Source organism: Condylostylus longicornis, unplaced genomic scaffold (assembly GCF_029603195.1).
Source record: "Condylostylus longicornis isolate FDR11 unplaced genomic scaffold, ASM2960319v2 ptg000009l, whole genome shotgun sequence".
NCBI lineage: Eukaryota > Metazoa > Arthropoda > Insecta > Diptera > Dolichopodidae > Condylostylus > Condylostylus longicornis.
In genome coordinates this window covers 4,748,078-4,768,192 of record NW_026577978.1, presented here as the reverse complement: position 1 = coordinate 4,768,192, position 20,115 = coordinate 4,748,078, and the positions used below count along the sequence as shown (strand labels likewise).

At 23.1% G+C, this 20,115-nt stretch overlaps 1 protein-coding gene across 7 annotated transcripts in view; it reads right to left on the bottom strand.

The window, feature by feature from the left end:
- Window positions 1-1,329: 1,329 nt before the first annotated feature.
- LOC129618628 (uncharacterized protein DDB_G0283357) overlaps window positions 1,330-20,115 on the bottom strand; it is a 155,436-nt gene continuing 136,650 nt past the window's right edge. For all 7 annotated transcript variants that reach the window (XM_055533480.1, XM_055533482.1, XM_055533479.1 and 4 more), the window contains 6 exons: window positions 6,088-6,189; window positions 5,821-5,934; window positions 4,946-5,032; window positions 4,414-4,521; window positions 3,224-4,336; window positions 1,330-3,165 (listed from right to left, as the gene is read on the bottom strand). In XM_055533480.1, coding sequence (XP_055389455.1) covers window positions 2,012-3,165; window positions 3,224-4,336; window positions 4,414-4,521; window positions 4,946-5,032; window positions 5,821-5,934; window positions 6,088-6,189 — 2,678 coding nt within the window. In that variant the 3' untranslated portion in view covers window positions 1,330-2,011. The remainder of the gene's footprint in view (window positions 3,166-3,223; window positions 4,337-4,413; window positions 4,522-4,945; window positions 5,033-5,820; window positions 5,935-6,087; window positions 6,190-20,115) is intronic.

The window sequence follows — 20,115 nt, the reverse complement described above, 5'->3', positions numbered from 1 at the left end:
AAAGTATTTATTAAATAATTTTTGTTTTATAGAAAATATTTTAATTTTTAAAACTTTACATTTAAGTATTAAAACAATATTAATTAATTTTATTTATATTTGATCAAAATATGTTCGTCTACCAAATTAAAAATTTGGTTTTTTTACTAGATTTTATTTTAATTTTGTTACAATTTACTGAAATACGAATTGATTTTGGTAGTATTTACTAGAACAGAGTCAAAGTTAACCAAGAATAAAATCAAATTCGAATCAATTTCGAAATTATTTCAACAAAATAAATTTTTAATATTTCAGTTAATATTTGTAAGTTTTATATTATTCTGCTTTATTTTTTTAAAATATTGAATATTGTAGGGATTTCTTAATTATTTCCAATAAAAGCATTAACATTTTCTATTGTTTATTACAAATAAGCAGATTCTAACTTTACAAAGTAATTTTGTTTACCAAAAACTGCTTAGTAAAAAAGAAATAGAATATAAAATTGACTTAAAGAAAGTTTGCATTTTGTTAGACGACTTCCAAATATTTTGGGATTAAGGTTATATTTAGTAGTATTCAATATGCTACTAGCTTATTTAATTGTAACAATTGTTCTTTAATCTTAATTTTTTTTAAAAATATTTTAAAAAATTGATTCATTTGATTTTTTTTTTTAATTTTTTTTTTCAAAACATCAATACTATAAATGAATTACTCTTTATATATTTGTAATTCTTCAGCATTATTATTTTCTATTTCTGTAACTATTCTTCAAACAAATGAAAGAATACTGTTTCCAAAACAAATTTAAATTCACAATTAAATTTCCCTTTATGGGCAAGTTACTGGTACGGAATAGAAAATATAGAAAATGTTGAAAGAATTACAAGTATACAAAGCTCTGTAAATAAATTTATTTTATTATTATTGTACGTAAATATATATATATATATTGTATACATAATTAAAAAAAAAAAAAATTATAATTTTCTAATTATTATAATTTTTGACATTTTTAACAATTATTTTTTTGACAAGGCAACAACAAATTTTTGTGTTATACTTTAAAAAAAAAAAAGAAAAATTAATCTTAATTAAAAGTGTTTCTTATAAAGTACAAGTTTTGTTTTAATAAAATAATTACAATTATTTTTTTGAAATTAAATTAGAAAATATTAAAATTTGAGTATTTTTGAAAATGCAATTCTTACGGTTAGAACTAATTTTCAAAGTTCTAAATTTAATTTGTACATTTAAATGTTGGTAGCTTTGCAATTCTATAATTTAAGAAATGCATTTTCAGAAATGCTCATAATTTAATATAAATTAAAATAAATAATAAAGCAGTATAACAATTATTTTTAAAAACAATGAATTTAAATTTTTAATAAAATAAAATTTTTTATTTCATTTTATAATTTTTTTGCAAGAATTTAATAAAATAATCAAATTATTTATAAGTAAATTAAATTAATAAAATTTTAATTTTTTAAAAATAAATAAAATTAAAAGTATAAGATATCTTTAAAAATGTCAATATAATATGTCAAATATAAATGTCAAATATATTTAAATGTCAAAAATTCTAAATGTCAATACTTTTGTTTTATTTTTTAAATTTTTATAATGTTTTTAAATATTATAAATGATTATGAATTATTATCTAAATTTTTAAATTTTTAAATTTTTCATTTTATTTTTTAAATAACGAGCTTAACATTACATATTTTAATCTTAATAATGATTTTATTTTCGAAACAATATAATATATAGAATAATATAATAATAATTAATTAATTAATTAATTTTTTTTTTTTTTTTAATGAATTTTTTAAATATTTTTTTTTCTTTTTAAATTTTTAATAGTAATAATAATAATAATTAATTAATTATATCATAAATGATGGCGTTTTAAACTAATTAATTTAAATATTATATAATCTTCATTTGTTATCGTTCTTTCATTTCTTATTTTCTTTCATATTTTAAATTAATTTTTTTTGTTTTTTTTATTACAATAAGATTCTTAATAAAATATAAAACTATCAAAACCATAAAATGATTTTGCTGATTTTTTATTAATTTCTTCAGCAATACCAATACCACTAATACCGCTTACACCACTTCCATGATTATTATCATCATCATCTAATTTTAAACTTTCTGCATCATTTTTTGGATCATTAATTATTGAATTTGTATCATTACTATTAATATTAATATTGTTACCGCTACCGCCATCAAAATCATCAATATCAATTATTTTATTTGGATTTCTTGTTGTTGGTTCACGATTATTTATTAAATTTGCTGATGATAAATTAATAATACTACCCATACCACTACCGCTACCATATTCTAAATCCATTTCTGAACTTGTTGGCCAACTATCATTACCTTTTAATAATGTTAAACCCATAGCTGGATAATCTTCAATTGATGAATCAATTAATGATTGTGTATGATTACATCTTGATTCATGGTTTGTACCATTAATACGTTCCCATTCTGGTATAAGACATGGTTCACCAGGTACTCTTGGTTCCGGATTTATTGATAATGGTATAATATCATTAAATGATGTATCATTTTCTAAATTTATTAAATTATCATAATTATCATGTGATTTTATATTATTATTATTATTATTATTATTATTATTATGTGATTTTAATTTATCAGATAGTATTGATGTATCTTCAATAATATGTATTGAATCAATAACACTACGTGGTTCTTCTTTAATTGTTGCTCCATTATGTGATACAAGTGATTTTGTTTCTGTATTACCCTCTAAATAATCAGCTGCTCCATTAATTTTATGATGTATACTTAAATCTTCTGGTATTTTAGGATATGCTGGATTAACATCTTCATCTTCAGCTTCAAATGGGAATGGTTCAGATGATACATTTTCTGGACCATTTGTTGATATTGTATCGTTTTCTAAATCATGATATACTGTTTCATAAACTTTTTCTTCATCATTTGTATGATAAACAGTATCATAAATTTTTGTTTCATCACTTGTCTCATTCGATTGATTTTCACCAGCTTCTGGTTCTGGTGTATAATGAATTGAATCAAAAATTTCACCTGGTTCTGGAGTATAATGTACTGGTTCGAATGTTTCTTCACTACTATTAGATACTGAAGGTGATACGGATGATGAATCAAAAGCTAAAAAAATAATATTTAATTAGAAATCATTTTAGCTGGAATTAAACAAAAAAATTACCTTCATATAATACTGGCTCGTAAATTTCATCTTCTCCTGCTCTTGTAAAATTATATTCTTCACTAGAATTACTAATATCATTAATATTTTCAGTTGTAGAACCAATAACAACACGAACAAAATCATCACTACTTGATGCTTGTATTGGATCAATGTCACCACTTTCATTTGAATCATATTCTTTTGATGATGAACCCTTAGTTTTGTTCTTCTTTTTTGCAACATTATCATCAAATCTATTACTATTTGCTGATAAACTTGGATCTTCAATAACATCACCACGTTGTAAACCTTTTATACCAAATACTGTTATTGGTTTTGATTCACCATTTTTATCAAAAATAACAACTTGTTCACCAATTTGTTCATTACTTAAATCACCAGCTAATAAACCTTTTTCATTTGTTTTATGACTTATTTGTACAATATTATTTTCACCATTAGCATTTGTTGGTACAGATGCATGTCGTACAATTTTTATACTTTCTTCACCATTCAATAAATTATTATCCGAGATTAAAACCTTATTTGTCTCTGTTGTATGAATTGAATTTGGTGAATATGATGGTGATGGTGGAATTATTGTTGTTGAAATTTTATCATTATTGTTATATGGGAATAAAATGGTTTTGGTTTCGACTAGTGTTAATTTTGTATTCTCAGGATTTAATAATTGTGATTCACCTGTTGATGGTATAGAAACGGCTACAGGTGAAATAATTTCATCTTCAATTGTTTTACCTTCAATTGAATTAAGTGATTGTTGCTGAGAATCTTTTAATGATGTATTAACATGTGTTGATGTTGATGAAATACCACCATTTTTATGATTTGTTACACCATTACTTAATGGATTTGGTGTTGTATGTACTTGTAATATTGTTGATTTTGGTGCATCTGTTATACGAATTTCTTCAACTTTTGTTATTTCTTTTATTGTTATATTTAATGGATTATGTAATGGCATTTCATTTGTTTGCTGTGAATGTACTGTAAGAGGATGCTTTATTGATGCAGCCGATGTTTGATCAACTTTTTGTAATGAATTATCTGTTGTTTCAATATTATGTGGAATTCCTGTAACTATTTTTGATGTAGTAGCTTTACCAATTTCTAAAAATTGTTAAAAATTTTAAATAAAAGATTAATGAAATTTTAGTAAGTGGAATTTAGTGCGAATATGTACATACCAAGTGGTGGACAGTTATCATATTCAGGACAACATCTTCCAGGTATATATTTTGGTTCACAATCATCTCTTTTATAACATGTTACATTTGTACAAACGATTTCTCCACCTGAAAATGTAGAAAATTAAATTTTTTGATTTTTACGAAAATTTGCTTTAAAAAGAACGTGAAAATTTTTATTTTTTTCCCTTATTTTTAAGAATAAATTTCAAAAAGGCAAATTGGGATTGAAAAAGATGACCCTATTTTGCTTTTTATTGATTTTCAAAATTCTTTATGCTTGAATTCTTCAGATGAAAACAAATTGTCCAATTCATTTTCAACAAAGTATAAAAATATTTGTGTTTGCAATATAAAATTAACATTTAAATTCAATAGGAGTAGATAAGTAGGAGGAGTAGGAGGATGAGGATGAGTAGGAGGATTAGGAGGAGGAGAAGGAGGACAGGCCCGGAAGGTTGAAAACAATAAAAATAGGACAAAATTTTTAAAAATTAAAAAAAATATTTTTTAATGAGCTCACTCTTCTTACCTTTACAAAAGCAAACTTTACAAGGTGTTTGATATTGATCCGGTAATGTTTCACCATTTGAATACAATTTTCCATCTTTTTCACATTCTGTAAGTAAATAAGAAAGCTCTGTTAGTAAATTATCAAAAATATATATTTTTTTTAAATAAATTGAATTTTTGAATTTTATTACTTTTAAATAAATTTTAGTAAGAAACGTTATTATTCAAGCAAGTATAGTGTATGCAACTATGTTTAAATGAGCTAATTAAAAGACGATGGCAAAATAATCTCGGATTACAGGAATAAAACCATTACTTATTAAAATTAAATAATTTTTGTAAGAAATCAATAAGGGTTGATATTATTCGTAGCATAAGGAACTGTTTTAGGCTTAAATTTAAATATTGCTTAAAGAAATCTCGTATTTTAAATTGAGAAAATATTATTATATAATACGTTATTCTTAATAGAAGAGGGGATAACTATAAGAGCACGGTAAATATTACTTAAGATTTTTCTGGAAATCTTTAGAAATTTCAATAATAAAATTTATTTCCTGGTGATGGGAACAATATCTCGTAATGCTTATTGTTATATTAACAACTACCCGAAAACGAGAAAGCCATATGAACAATGAAATCGAGTATAAGTTATGGAAATAAAAAATAATTACTCGAAATGTAAAAATTAAAAATGTGTTAAAATATTTTTTGAGGCTTCGAGGAAATAAATATTTAATTACTTCTTAATAAATTCATAAATTAATAAATTGATTGATCCTTTCTATTATAAAAATAAATCTGAATAAATTAAAATTATTTTTTTTTTGTTTTACATTCTTCCTTTTTATTTTAATAATATGTAATTAAAAGGAGAAAAAAATTGATAATTACCACATTGATATTCAGGACAACAATATCCTGTTTTCTGTATTGCTTTACATCCTGGTTTTGTTTCACAATGAATAGTTGCTCGTTTTGTTATTATTCCATCCAATAAACAAGTGCCTATATATTCATAAAAAGGGAAGGGGGAACACAAAAAGAAAAAAATAATAATTATTTATTAAATTTTATTAAACAGGAACAGGATATATTTAAATTATTTATACATTAATAATAAAAGGATAACAGAGAAAATTTATAATAAAAATAATTTACCATCTTGTTGTGTATCATTTTGTGATGATGCTGTTGGTCTATTATTTTCTAAATCCATATAAATATCTCTTATCATTCGATGATGTCTGACATTGACCGGTCCTGTGAAAATGGATATACAAGGAAAAAATTTTAATATAATTAATAAATAAAAATTATTTTGTATTAATAATTTAATTAAATTATAACGGTATTGTAAACGGTATTGTAATTAAATTTCATTGGTTTGAAGAATAGTTCAATAAATAGAATTTGATTTCAATAAATCTGGATTATACCAGAATTATAACAGAATTCACTATTAAATTTCCGTTTAAAGAGTAAATTGAGAGAGAAAATTTTAAAACTAATTTTATAAATGAGGCGCTCATTTTAGAGAAATTTCATGTGACTGACTCATAAATTTAAAATGGTGCTCAAGTAATAATTTTAAATAAATAATTTGAATTTTAAGAAAATTACGGTATATAGATACGGTAAAGAATGTGATGTAAAATTTTAAGCAATAATTTTAAAATTTTTCCCAGAATTCATATGCAATTTTTACGATAAATTACGAAATATTGTAAACAATTTCATTTAAAAATAAAATGATTTTTGACCTGAAATAGATTATTCAATTAAACTTCTAATTAAATTTTATAAACGGCTTCATCTTATACATAAGCATTAACAACTCAATTACATCAATTATAATATCAAACACACATAATTTTCCACAAATATTTATTTTACAGAAAGTAATAATAAGGAACCATGTAAAAAATGACCCGAACCATAATTAAAAATTAATAATTATATAAAATTTTAAATAATCTTCCCAAAACTAAATTACGATAATCTTTAATTATATCAATAAAATTCTAGCTAAATACGGTAGTATTAACAGAGGAAATTAAATGATTAATAAAGATATTTGTTGTTATATACTGATAACGAATAGCTATATACTTGACATAATCACATAATAGTCAATTTAAAAAATTAAAAACAAAATTGTTAGCACGCTTAAAAATTTTATAATGTAATAATTGCTTTTATACCCTGCATCTTAGTAAAGGGTATATCAATTTTAGTATAGAGTTTTTAACCACTAGAAGTAGTTCTTTGCGTTATAAACATGTTTAAATTATATTCTTGCATAGCGTGGAATTTTGTATTGAATTAGAGATGTTTGTCCGTCCGTCCTGTATCGTATGATTACTAAGAAACAAACAATTAAGCAAATACAACCTATAAACTTTCACAAATTGTTTTTTTTCTGTCAGCAACGATTTCTATTGTAATGGAACCAATTAGAACAAAGGGTTCGCACACCATATGTCCAATTATATTCTATATACATATATATTATGAAAATTTTAATAAGTTAACTGTCCTGATTCGTGTAGCTGTCATACAATCATAAATGCTAATTTTAAATATTTTCTCTCATAATTAATTTTTATAGTCAGATTTTCCAGTTATATAGGGTATGGGTTAAAATTTCAAAAGATTGTCTGAAATATTTTTTAGTTATTATTATTAAGTTTTTGTCATATACTTAATTAATATAACAAATAAGCAATTTAATTCACCAATTTATTTATGACGCATTTAAAAAATTTAATTCAATTATTATAGGAGCACGCTAGGTTTATGACACTCTATATGTCTATGATTACGAAATAATTTTGTACTCGTATTTTGTAAGATTAATTGACTTTTAATATTAAATAATTATTGATGTAATTAATGTCATGTAATTGTCTTGTAAATATGATAGTAATTACGGAAAATATAAAAAATTATTAAATAATATTGTAAAGCTACTTTAGAAATTTAATTAGAAATATTATGGAATCAATTTATGCAATGAAAAATTTTAAATATAGAATTAAATTGCGAAAATGTGAAAATTCGAAAAGCATCGTCCACATATTAATAATATAACCAGAGACCATCCAGAGAAACAAAATTGTTTGGCACTAGTATTTTTAGCACATATGCATATAGGCTAGTTTAAACGAGAGGCTACAAAAAACCATGAAATTTTGATTTTTTATAAGAAATTGGTTTCGTTACAAATTGTGTATAATATGGAATGAAAAGCTCATTTAAGCTCGTTTGGATGGTTATGTGGAAATACTGAAATAATTTAGGAATTATATTGAAATATTTTGTGGATAGTTTATAAATAATTGAGGTTAAAATTTAAGTTTTAGTTTAGAATTAAAAAAAAAATAATTAAATAAAATATTGTCAAGAAGCCATGCGAACCAAGGCAGGCGAACAGTTCTGAAGTTATGGGCAATATGCAAGAATTCTTTCTTTTTTAATGTTAGATCTTAAGTTTAAATATAATTTAAGTAAGATGAATAGAGTTTATAAAATTTCTTATACTTGTTATTTAATTTTACCATTTAAGCTATGAAATTTTATTACAGCGCAATTCTACAAACCTGTACTAGTTTATAACAATTATAACAAAATTATAACATTATATTTTTAACTGATTATTTATTTATTTGTAAAAATTTTTTTCACACTTTACCACATATGCTCGTAAATATTATAAACATTTGCCTATTAATTACATACAAATATTCTAATGTACATAGATAATATTTTAATTCTTTTTCCTGGTTTACATATCATATTTACTTTCAATAACTGTATCTAAAAATATTGGTAATATGATAACATTTACAAGAAATATACATGTCTGTATACTTGTAGATAAAGAAATTTATAACCTTGAAAAAAAACACAAATAAAAAATTGCAAAACTTTCAATTGAATTTTGTAATTTAATATTCTTGTTGCTTCTGATGTTCTGTTATACTATACATAAACTGTTATACTATACGTTATATATACTGTTATACAATTTTTATTATTATTCTTATTATACTACTGTACCGTATATATATATAATATAGTTTGAAAATTCATTCATTGGAAAATTGTTAGAAGTAGGAAATAAAAAAAAAAAAAATAAAATTGAAAACTACTTAAATAGAAAATGGATAAGAAAAGGGAAAAATAAATAAAACAAATAATCAATTGAAAACAAGAATGTATAATTGACTATTGGTATTGCCTTATTATATTGGTATATTTGATGGAAATAACAACAAGCAGTAAAAAAAAAAAACAAGAACCAAACAATTTTTAACCTTAAACGTCTTGTTTTCTTTTTGAAGACATTTACAGTAATTCAGTATTTTCGTGGGGGTGTTTATGTATATATATATGTAATATAATTGTATAATATTAAGAGAAATGTCATGGGAAAATGAATATGTACGATTCGAAAATATTTCAAAGAAATGTGCAAAAGAAATTTTGATCACAAGATTTAGGGTATAAAGGCGGACGATATACGAGATTATTTAAGGGAAAGGAAAACAAAATCTGAAGAGGAAGATAGAATGTTACGATGCTCTTTTAAACAAAAATATAGCTACTTTCTCTAACTTTATCTTCTCTCATTTCTCATTTGTTGCATTCACAATTTTACATAATCTCAATATTAAGAGAAATAAACGAGGTGGTTATAGCATAATATTGAGTGTAGCATAGCGGAGAGTGAGGGGCAAAAAATATTTTCAATAAAAATAAATTTTTTTTTATCTCAATTCAAATTGAGGAAATCTTTTAATATATACACAAAAAATTACTGAAAAAAATTCAAAAATTATAAATTTTGTCCTTCTAGAGATTAAAATTATTTTCATTTTTTTTTTTTGTTTTATTTTCGTTTTCTTATAATTGATTGAGTTTTAAAGGAATTCAAAAGAATTTGCTAAATTTTTTTTTTCTTATTTTTCAAATTTCCAAATAAACATTAATATTTTCTTTAATTTGATTGAAAACATAGAAAAAAAATTATTAAAAATAAGAAGAGAGCAGAAAAAAAAAAACAATTAGGTACTAAGAAAATTTATAAAAAAAATTTATTTTAAGAAAATTAAAAAAATTTTTATAATTAAAAGTTTTAACTAATAAAAATCACAAATAAATAAAAACAAAAAAAAAAATTGTAAAGTTTCTGAAAAATATTTTGGATGAAATTTTTTTTTTTTGTGTTCCAACACTTCTTGCGTAAAATTTTTCTCTTAAAAAAAGTAAGTAGAAGTAAGAAAACAAAAGAGGACTTCAATTTTCGAATTTTTTTTTTAGAAAGCAAAAATTTTATTAATTGATTTAAAGTTTTTTTTCTCATTTTATTTTGTTCATGTTAGTCTTATGCTTTCAAGAGTTTATAAATAGACGAAAATGTTATTCAAAGTTCAGAATTACCAATAATTTAGAATTCTTTTAACAGCAAAATTTTTTTTTTTTTCGTTATGTTTTCTTTTTTAAATCTAGAATGGAAATTTTTTTGTATATCCTTTTGAATTTTTCTTATTACTTAGGAAGTAATTTAAATTTTTTATATTTTGCGTTTTGTATTTATTGACTTGTGTATGTTCGGAATTGTCTAATTATTTTTATTCCTCGCCAAACAAAGCACCATTAACAATAAATTAATAAATTAGGAAAAGAATATTAATAATAAAAACATATTATTAATTGTTGTTTGCCAGAAATTTGATATTTGCAATTATTCCAAAAATTATTTTGAATCGCAATTGGTAAAATATCAGCCCTTGTAAAGGAATGTGCACTTATAGCACAATGAATACGAGAAGAAAAGGTCCTTAAATTATATTATAAAAAATATTGCATTTGACTACTGAAACTAAATTCTAACTAAAAAAAAAGTCAAAAAAAAAAATTAAAATTTCGACAGAATAATGTTTTTTTAAGCTTGTTTAAGAAATTTACTTATTAATTTTTAAGAAATGTAAAAAACGTAAAATTGCATACTTATAGGCGACAATTTTTTTTTTTTTTTTCCTAATATATGAGATCTTTTGTGTATTAAAATCTTACAAAATGAAATTTAAAATCTAATATTTCAAATAAAATTAAGCTATTGCCGTACAAATTGTAATAATTGAATATGAGTTGCTAGAAAATAGGAGAACAGTGTAAAGAATATTTAGAATTTGTAATACGAGAGTATATTTCTATATTATATTTTATCTGAGATTACAGGAATCATTTTGATTTGTACTTCTTTAATATTTGAAAAGCCAAAAATGCTGCTTTATGCTGATAGGATTATAATAGGATCATTTTGGTTCTTTGATTTATGGAATTAGATTATTTTAATATGAAGCGGCCTCACCATATAGTATAACTAACATTTCATAAATTTATTCAAAACAAATTTGTTATTAAAATTTTAATTTGCCATTTAAAATTTCTGTTAAATATCGTAGACGTGAACTATAAAGATCTAATTATTCTAATTAAAAAATATTGGTTGTTCAATTAAAAATATTCGATATATCTTTGATGGGCGGTAGTAGGAGTAAAAGTCAATTTTTTGCAAAAACCTGATAAGTACACCAATGTAATCTAGAGTTCAAAATACATCTTCTATCAAAAATTCATAGCGCGACGACACTTAGAAACCTTTGAAACAAATGCATTTAAATATATTGTTCAAAGCAAAAGTGAACAATTTTATTAAGTTTTTTTGCTCTAGTGAAAAGTTGATATTTTTGACTTATACTCCTACTACCGCCCATCAAAGATATAATCTTTGGATTTTTCTTTCTATATTCTTATTTAATTCAGATATTATTTAATTAATATTAAATTTTAAATTTTATCAATATGCTTAATAATAATTTCTATTTAAAAATTTAATTTTACATCATTTTAAAATTTAAATTCATTTCAATTCTATATGAATTTTTTTATAATTAAAGTATTTTTCACCTCTGAATAACATTCAAAATAATTGAGTAATTTAAAATTTTCATGAATGCTTTATCATGAATATATTACTAATTTAAATAATAATTACATAACATAAATTATAATTTAAAAATTAATTATTTTACATTCAATTAACATTTTTTTTAACTGATAACTATTAAGATAAAAAATTTTGCTTTAAAAAATTACTAAAAATTTACATTAGTCATTCATTTTCTAATTTTAAAGATTCAATTAATTAGAAAATTTTTATGCTAATTAACTTTTAAATTTTAAGTACATTAAATTGGTGGTTTAAAAGAAACTGCGGTGTTTTTTATTTTATCTAAATTTTTTTAAGTGCATAGTAATAAAGATAAAGAATACGAATTAAATAATTAAATTTTAAGATATTAAATTAGTTTTTAAGAATATTATGTTGTTATTATAATTATAATGTAGGGTCATTTAAATGATTCATTATTGTAAAATTGCATAGCCGCACACAAGTTGTCAGATTTAATAATTGTACCTATGATTTATTTTTTACAGAATGAGTTAAATTAAGAGTATTGGGGATTTCAATTTAACTGACAGTGTCGTTAACAGTGTCAGTGTCGTTATGTTAAAATAAGTAAAAATTTTTCAGAAATTATTTAATAATTACTTGACCCTAGACTTTGATTAATACATTGAAACTAAATTTCTAAAATATATTCAAATTCTTAGCTTAATAATTTTTAATAGAACGGTATAGTTTTAAATACACACAACATTTAATTACCGGCGAGTATATTACTGCAATTTAAAAGTCTAGATGGTAAATTCTTTAAGAATTCTCGTCACTTAACGAATTTCTTAAGTCAAATCAAGGAATATTGTATGCATAATAGTTATAAAATGATTAAAAAAAAATAATTACATTCAGAGTACATTTGCGACGATATTTACTTTGATTACTTCGTCTTCATCTTCATAATATAGTACTCTACTGAATTATTTTCATGGAATATTTTCGTTTCACATCCGTTCGAGATATGAAGGATGTAAAATTGAAAAATAGTATGAAAATTTTTAAAAAATTTTAATTACTTTAAAAATGTCTAAAAAATTTAGAATCAATCTCTTGTATATTTTAGTTTTTCATTTTTACATTTTTCTTTATTCGTAATTCATTCGATGTAATTTGTTGAACAAGTATTTGTAGAATAAATAAGTTAACACATATTTGCTATGATAAAACGTAAACTAACCACATAATTTCATGATCATTTTGTAGAAGTATGTACTCTTAAAATGAATTATACAAATCTTATTCAAGGACAATAAAGGAAAGTTGAATTATAAATTAAAACACCAAATTTGTACAATTACTATCAAGTTCTAAAAATTTTTTTATATAATATGCAAATTATTCTTTTAATAGTTCCTTTTTTTTTAGCGACTGCATTGCATACAATAAGTGAGGTCATGCGATGATATCAAATTTCGGATGTCGAGTTTTCTTTGGGAACGCACTTTTCCATAGTAGGAAAGCGTTATTAAAATATTTTTAGAAATATGTCAATCTGTCGGTCTCTTCAGTTTGTGTGCGTATCTTCTACGCATGTATCTCAATTTCGGCTGATTGTGAGTTTATTTCGGCTATATCACGGTATGTTCAATATTTGGGGGTTTGTCTGGCCTTGGAAAATAATAGAAATAATGAACCAGTTTATTGCAATTTATTAGTTAAATTCGAAAGAACAGGTTTTGCAAACCGTAACGAACGGCCGTTTTTATATTTTTTACCATATTTACGCAACTAATTGATGTAATCTCATGAAATTTGGTATTTGAGGTTGTTACCAAAACTAACTGGCGAACTTTTTTAAGAAATTCGACTGGCACGACGCGATACTCTACTAAGAGCCAAATTTATAATTTTCAAGGAATATGAACTGAAAGTTTACTAGTGTCCTTACAATTTTAAAGAAGTATTTAAAACACATTTTCATAATCTTCTGTAACACTTTCACTAAACTAGGCAATACACATTGTAGTCGACTATGTGCTGATCACATCAGATTTTTTTTTTGTTAATTAATAATTCTTTAAATTCAATTTTGTATATTTTTTATAATTTATGCAAGGCACCCCGTTGTTCTTATATATGACGTTTAAATTTTAAAAATTTTAAAAATTTATTAAATTTCATAGTTCAATATTAATTTTTTTCCTATGTTTTTGTTTTTTTTTCGGAACATAAACAAAATTTTTATTACCTTAAAATAATATTTTTTTTTATTATTTATTATTCATTTATGTTTTATTGTTTTTTTTTTTCAGTGTACCTATATAATAAATTCAAAAGATGATATCGTAAAAATCATTTGAAAATTACTTGTATATTATTAAACAAATTTTTTTTTTTTTTGAAAGATTTTTTATTTTTATGACAAAAATGCTACCGATGATTAGCAAGCATAGTAGTTTATTTTAATAAATAGTTAAAATATTTTATTTGTGTAGTGTAACAAACCGCGAACAATATTTTGGTGGTTTTCTGATTTTATTTCCATTATTAATAGGTAATTCTTGTTTTTTAACCGGAAATTTTTCAATTTCTTTTAAGAATTCTATTCATTTTTTGTTTCTTTTTAGCACTTTTCCAAAAAATTTTTGAAAAAAAGTGCTTATTAGTTTCACTCTGTCCGTCCGTCCGTCCGTCCGTCCGTCCGTCCGTGTGTCTGTTTACAAAACTTCTACATTCTTAAAGATAGAGAGCTGAAATTTAATACGTACATAGATCTTTACTAGAAACTTATTTTCGTAGAACAAAATTTTTACCTATCTCCCCCCCTCTAGAAGTTATACCCCCCCAAAAGCACTAAAAATTACCTATTTTAACTATTTGTTGCAATGAAACCATAAGCATTTTTGAAATTTTGCAAACGCAGAAAGGCAGCGGCGTGCTTCCCCTACCGTGGTATACTATAGTTAAACTTTAGAAAAACAAAATGGCCGCTCAAATTTACCGTTATCTAAAGTCCTTTTTTTCCAAATTTTTGATGTCGTTTTTCTTCTAGACCCCAGCCTCTAGGAGCTTGAAATTTTAGGGGCTTTTAGACATTAACAAGTAGTGCATTTCGTTAGAAGAAAATTTTTTTCCATCTCCACCCCCTCTCAAGTTATGGCCTCTTGAAATTTATAAAATTTGCATTTTTGACACCTTATATTTCTGAAACCGCAAGTTTTTTCGAATTTCTATAAACGCAAAAAGTTAACGGTAAATTCCATGACATTAAAAAATATAATTATTTTTCTTAACTCACACAATTAACCCTTAAAATCGAGCATTATGTTAACCCCTTTTTATATTAATTTTTGCTTTATTTCAAAGACTGCATATATGCGTCATCCTAAATATATGCAATTCTAGAAATAGTTTTGTATATGAATGTAAATAATTTTAATAGTGTGATAGGTATACATAGACTGTTTTTAAAAGCAGTATTTTCACTTGTTGAAGGGAAAAGTGCTACAATACAAACCATTGGTTTGACCCAACTTTTTATTTTTAATTATACTCGAATATTTTATAGTTTATCAGTATATGTGTAGAAATATTTCTTATTTGTAGCTATTAAAGACGCTGTTTTTTTTGCTTAAAACTATTGTGTCATAAAATTATCACAAAATATATACAAATCTATAATAATTTTGCATTTAAAATTCTAAAAATATGAACTAGTTATTAGTTTCGGAAGATGGGAGGAATAAATGATTGAGGGTAAAGGCGTAAATCAACAGGTGTTGGGACGAGGGGGGAGGGGCGGGGGGATAAGAGGAATGAAAAAAATAAACAATATTTCAATCATGCTAAATTATTAAAATTTTTATTTTGTATACATATATTAAATAATAAGTACCGTATATAGGTAATATATATATAGTATTAAAACTAGAACTTGTATAACTAGTTAATATTATAATAGACATTTGATGAAATTTGACAAAAAACAAATATCAAATTGTTGAAAAAAGATTTGAAACTAGAAAATATTTTCCAAATTTTTCTTTAAGCTTAAATTCTAGTTATTATAAAAGCAAATGCGTCATTATTTGTTTTAATAATATTATTTTTGCTGTTCTTTTGTAGCATATTCACAAAATTTTTTTGAGAAAATGTGCTTATGGCTATTATGCTCAAATCTCAATACGTTCATTTACAAATATTTGAGATAAAAAGGTCAAATACCCAGGAAGTAAATAGTTCTTATTTGAAAATTTATTTATCAAGATTGTTAGGACAAAATTTTCAAGTTATGAACAAGGAAATTTCTATAAATCGTGCATTTTACAAAATTCTACGAGTGATAATTCAATTTTCAATCGGTTATTTGTACGAGTTAAAGTTCTAAAATATTACAGCTTTATAAAATCTTAATTAAGTAAGAAAATATCTACATAATTGAAAATTCAGACAAGAATCTATAATTCAATTAAATACCTTGTAAATTATACTAGTAAAACTAGAAAAACTTTTTCGAAATTCAAATTTTTAATTCTAATACTCCTCCTAAATGTATGCAATTAAAATTTTTGTTTTATGTTCCCGTTTATTACTTACTTCCGTTTCAGGTTAGGTACCCTACTTGAAAGTGTCAATTTTTCACTTAAATTATGAAAATGAAAATGTGCCACTTTACAAACCATTGATTTGAATCTCGTGAATTTTTTATTTTTCAAAATTAAAAATCTAATAATAAATATAGAAAATTATGCTTATATATATTTTTTAATGGAATAAAAATTCAAAAATAAAATATTTTTGTAAATTGTTATTATTAATAGTTGACATTTATTTCCATTCTATTTTAATTTAGTTGTGATTTATATGAGTTTCCGGCGTTAAAATACAGGATTTTTATTTAGAAATATTTGCATATAAATGCAAAACTATTTCATTCTCTTGATTATTTTATATTGATTTAGTATTTATAATAGAATTTAATGCTAGAATGAATAAATTTATTAAGATGAAAATTTTCTATTTTTAATATAATTGACATGATAATTTCCGAAAAGAAATTTTATTCTATATACTATTGAAAACTCATAATTTAAATTATTCTCTAAATTATATATGGATAGCTACTATAGAATCTGCTCACTGCTGTTATGCTAAAGCAAATATATGGTAATATTATAACGTGTTTATTTGTTTAAAAAACGATTAAATGAATTTAGTTTTTGATAAATGTATTAAGTAAATTGATTTTTATTATTATGATAATTTAATTGTAGTTTGGAAGTGAAAAATTATTAATTTTTTTTAGTTTTTTTCAAAATCAAAATTTATAGTATTTTCAATAATAATTCAAAATAGTATAATAGTATGTAATAAATTGCAAAAATTAATTTTAAAATGAAGAACATATTATTTACGAATTAAATAATTTTTAAAATTTAGTTTGCAAGTATTTCTGTTATACTACTATCTTACGTTATAGATTTGCGTTAAATCGAAAGTTCAGTCCAAAATAACCACTATTATAATGTTTTCTAACTATAATAAACGTTTTCCAACTATTATGAGCACATCTTCACTAAAACAGATCCTCTGTTTTAAAATTAATTCAATGTAGAGTAAAACTGTAGGAAATAGAAAAATTCAATGAAAAATTCATCAAAATTAATTTATGTAAAAAAATTTTTAGCATTTTTACATATGCAACTTGGTTAGTTCTTTTGACAAAAAAATTATTGTATATTTTAGGATCATTTTGTAGATTAGAGGAAAGTGAATTAGACCATAACCTTCAAGACGGTCATATCTAATGCCATTTACGTATTTCTCCATCGAACTCCTTATACTACATATATTATTTATATTCAATGCAATTATTTCCCAATCAAGCTCAATGTTTTCGGTCGTATATAAAAAAAAAAAATTCAATTTTTGATAAATTACAATTTTGTGAGCTCATTTAATTAATATTGTATCCATTTCTGGATTTTCCCGTAGATTGTTTCCATTACCAGATAAGTGAATATTAGAAAAATATTACAGTGAGCACCTGAGACAGTGTGTATTTCTCCATTAAATTGTTAATCCATGATAAAAATAAACTATCTATGGTCAGTCTATTAGAGAAACTATTCAAAATTACATCGAATTTATGGCAGAATAAATTAATTATTATGATTATTACTTCAAAGTTTAAAATTAAAATTTAAAATTAAAATATCACATACTATAATAATTCATCATAATTAATTTATAATTAAAATTCAAATAACATATTGTTATACATTCATAATACAATTTTTTTTTTTTTTTTCGGAATTACCAAATTATTATGACCCAATTAAAAATCATACACAATGCATTATAGTGTAGGTATACCATGTATACACTTTTAATAACATGTGTAAATATTAACAAAATAAGAAAAAAAAATTTATATACAAAAAAATATTTACAAAGTAAATATTTTTTTATTTATTTGTCCTAAATTATTATGAAAGTCATTTCAGAAAATGAACTTCAGTACCTATGTACTATATATGTACCTGTACTATGTAGTACATGAATATATGCATACTTGTATATGAAGATAATTCAAAATCATGAATGTACTTTGTATATTATGTATGCACATATACGAGTATTATTTAGGTACCTGTTATGCATATAAGGTGCATTTTGTACGTGCATACATGAATAATTTGTGTTTATTCTTTAATTGGCTACATATAGTAAAGTATAAGCAATTTTTTTTTATTGTTATCACCTATAAAAATAAAAGTGTGTATACATATGCGTTTCGTATACGTTTCATATACATAAGCATTGTGTACCTTCATTATTTCAATTGAAATTAAGTGACATACAATAATAATTTCAATTTTTAAATAAAATTACGCATGGCTTGTAATAGATTTACTTTTGTTAGCAATATTGCTACACTTATTTGATTTCATTTGAATAAATGTATGAATAACTATTATTTTGTGAGCATGTAGACTCCGGATCAAAGTTCTGAATTCCGCCAATATACATACAAAATCAATACATTTGAACGATTTCCGAAAAAGAGCAAAAATTTGATGGACAATCTTTCAAGGGATGAAAAATTAAAATTCTTCTCTCATTAATTTTAGATAGAGGTCGGTAATCCCCATGATTAATATTATCTTAGGGAAAAGAATAATATAACATTAAGGTTAGTCAATCGATTTTAAAATAAATGAAAAATTAAATTCAAGTGGTGTAAATCTGTAAAAGATTTATATTTTAATCAATTATATCATACATGCATTTCATACATGTTTGTTGTCATATAAAATATGGAAACTGATTAAATGATTTATTTTTAGAAGTCGTTCAAAAAATTTTTTCTATCCCGTGGAAACTATCCTGTATCTGAATTTAGAGATCAATTCATACATGTATGTCATACATGTTTTTCATTATGTATGGTATAGTAACTGATACAATGATTTATTTTGGGAATCATTCAAAAAATTTTTTTTTCAAAAAACTTAAATGCTGTTATCCCCCATTGATACTAAATTGTCCTCTAAAATTTAATTTAGAGATTACTTCATACATGTATTTCATACAAATGTATTATATACGATGTGAACGAATTTATTATTATGTCACATGAAATCGTGTTAATTTGTTAAAATTTTTCAAATTAAATTGGAAACACTCTGTATACATTCATAATATACTATGCAATACTATGTAATATGTAGCATACGCATGCACATTATACATAAGTATTTATATTCATACTTATATTCCAACTATTTTTAATTCAGATATGACGTAAAAATACAATGTCAATAAAATTGAATTGCATCTGAATGACATAATAATCGGAAAAAGATATGAAAAATCATAAAAATTTACTATATACATATGTATATAATAATTAAATAGTTAAAGGTGGGTTATGGCGAGTTATTCATATTTATTTTCCATTTTCATCACTTTGTATGACAATAAAATAATAAAAATAAAAGATGAAGAAAGAAGGAAACAATAATTGTAATTTTCGTATAGAGAAAAATTAATTTTTCTTTTGTTTTGCCATTTTAATTTATTAAACAAAAATAATATAATTAAAGCATAATATGTTCATTCACTTTTTTAATTTTTAATTTAATTTAAAACAGTAGGTATAAATTAAAGATCGCAACATATTCATTTAATTTTTTGTTAAACTAACATGAAAG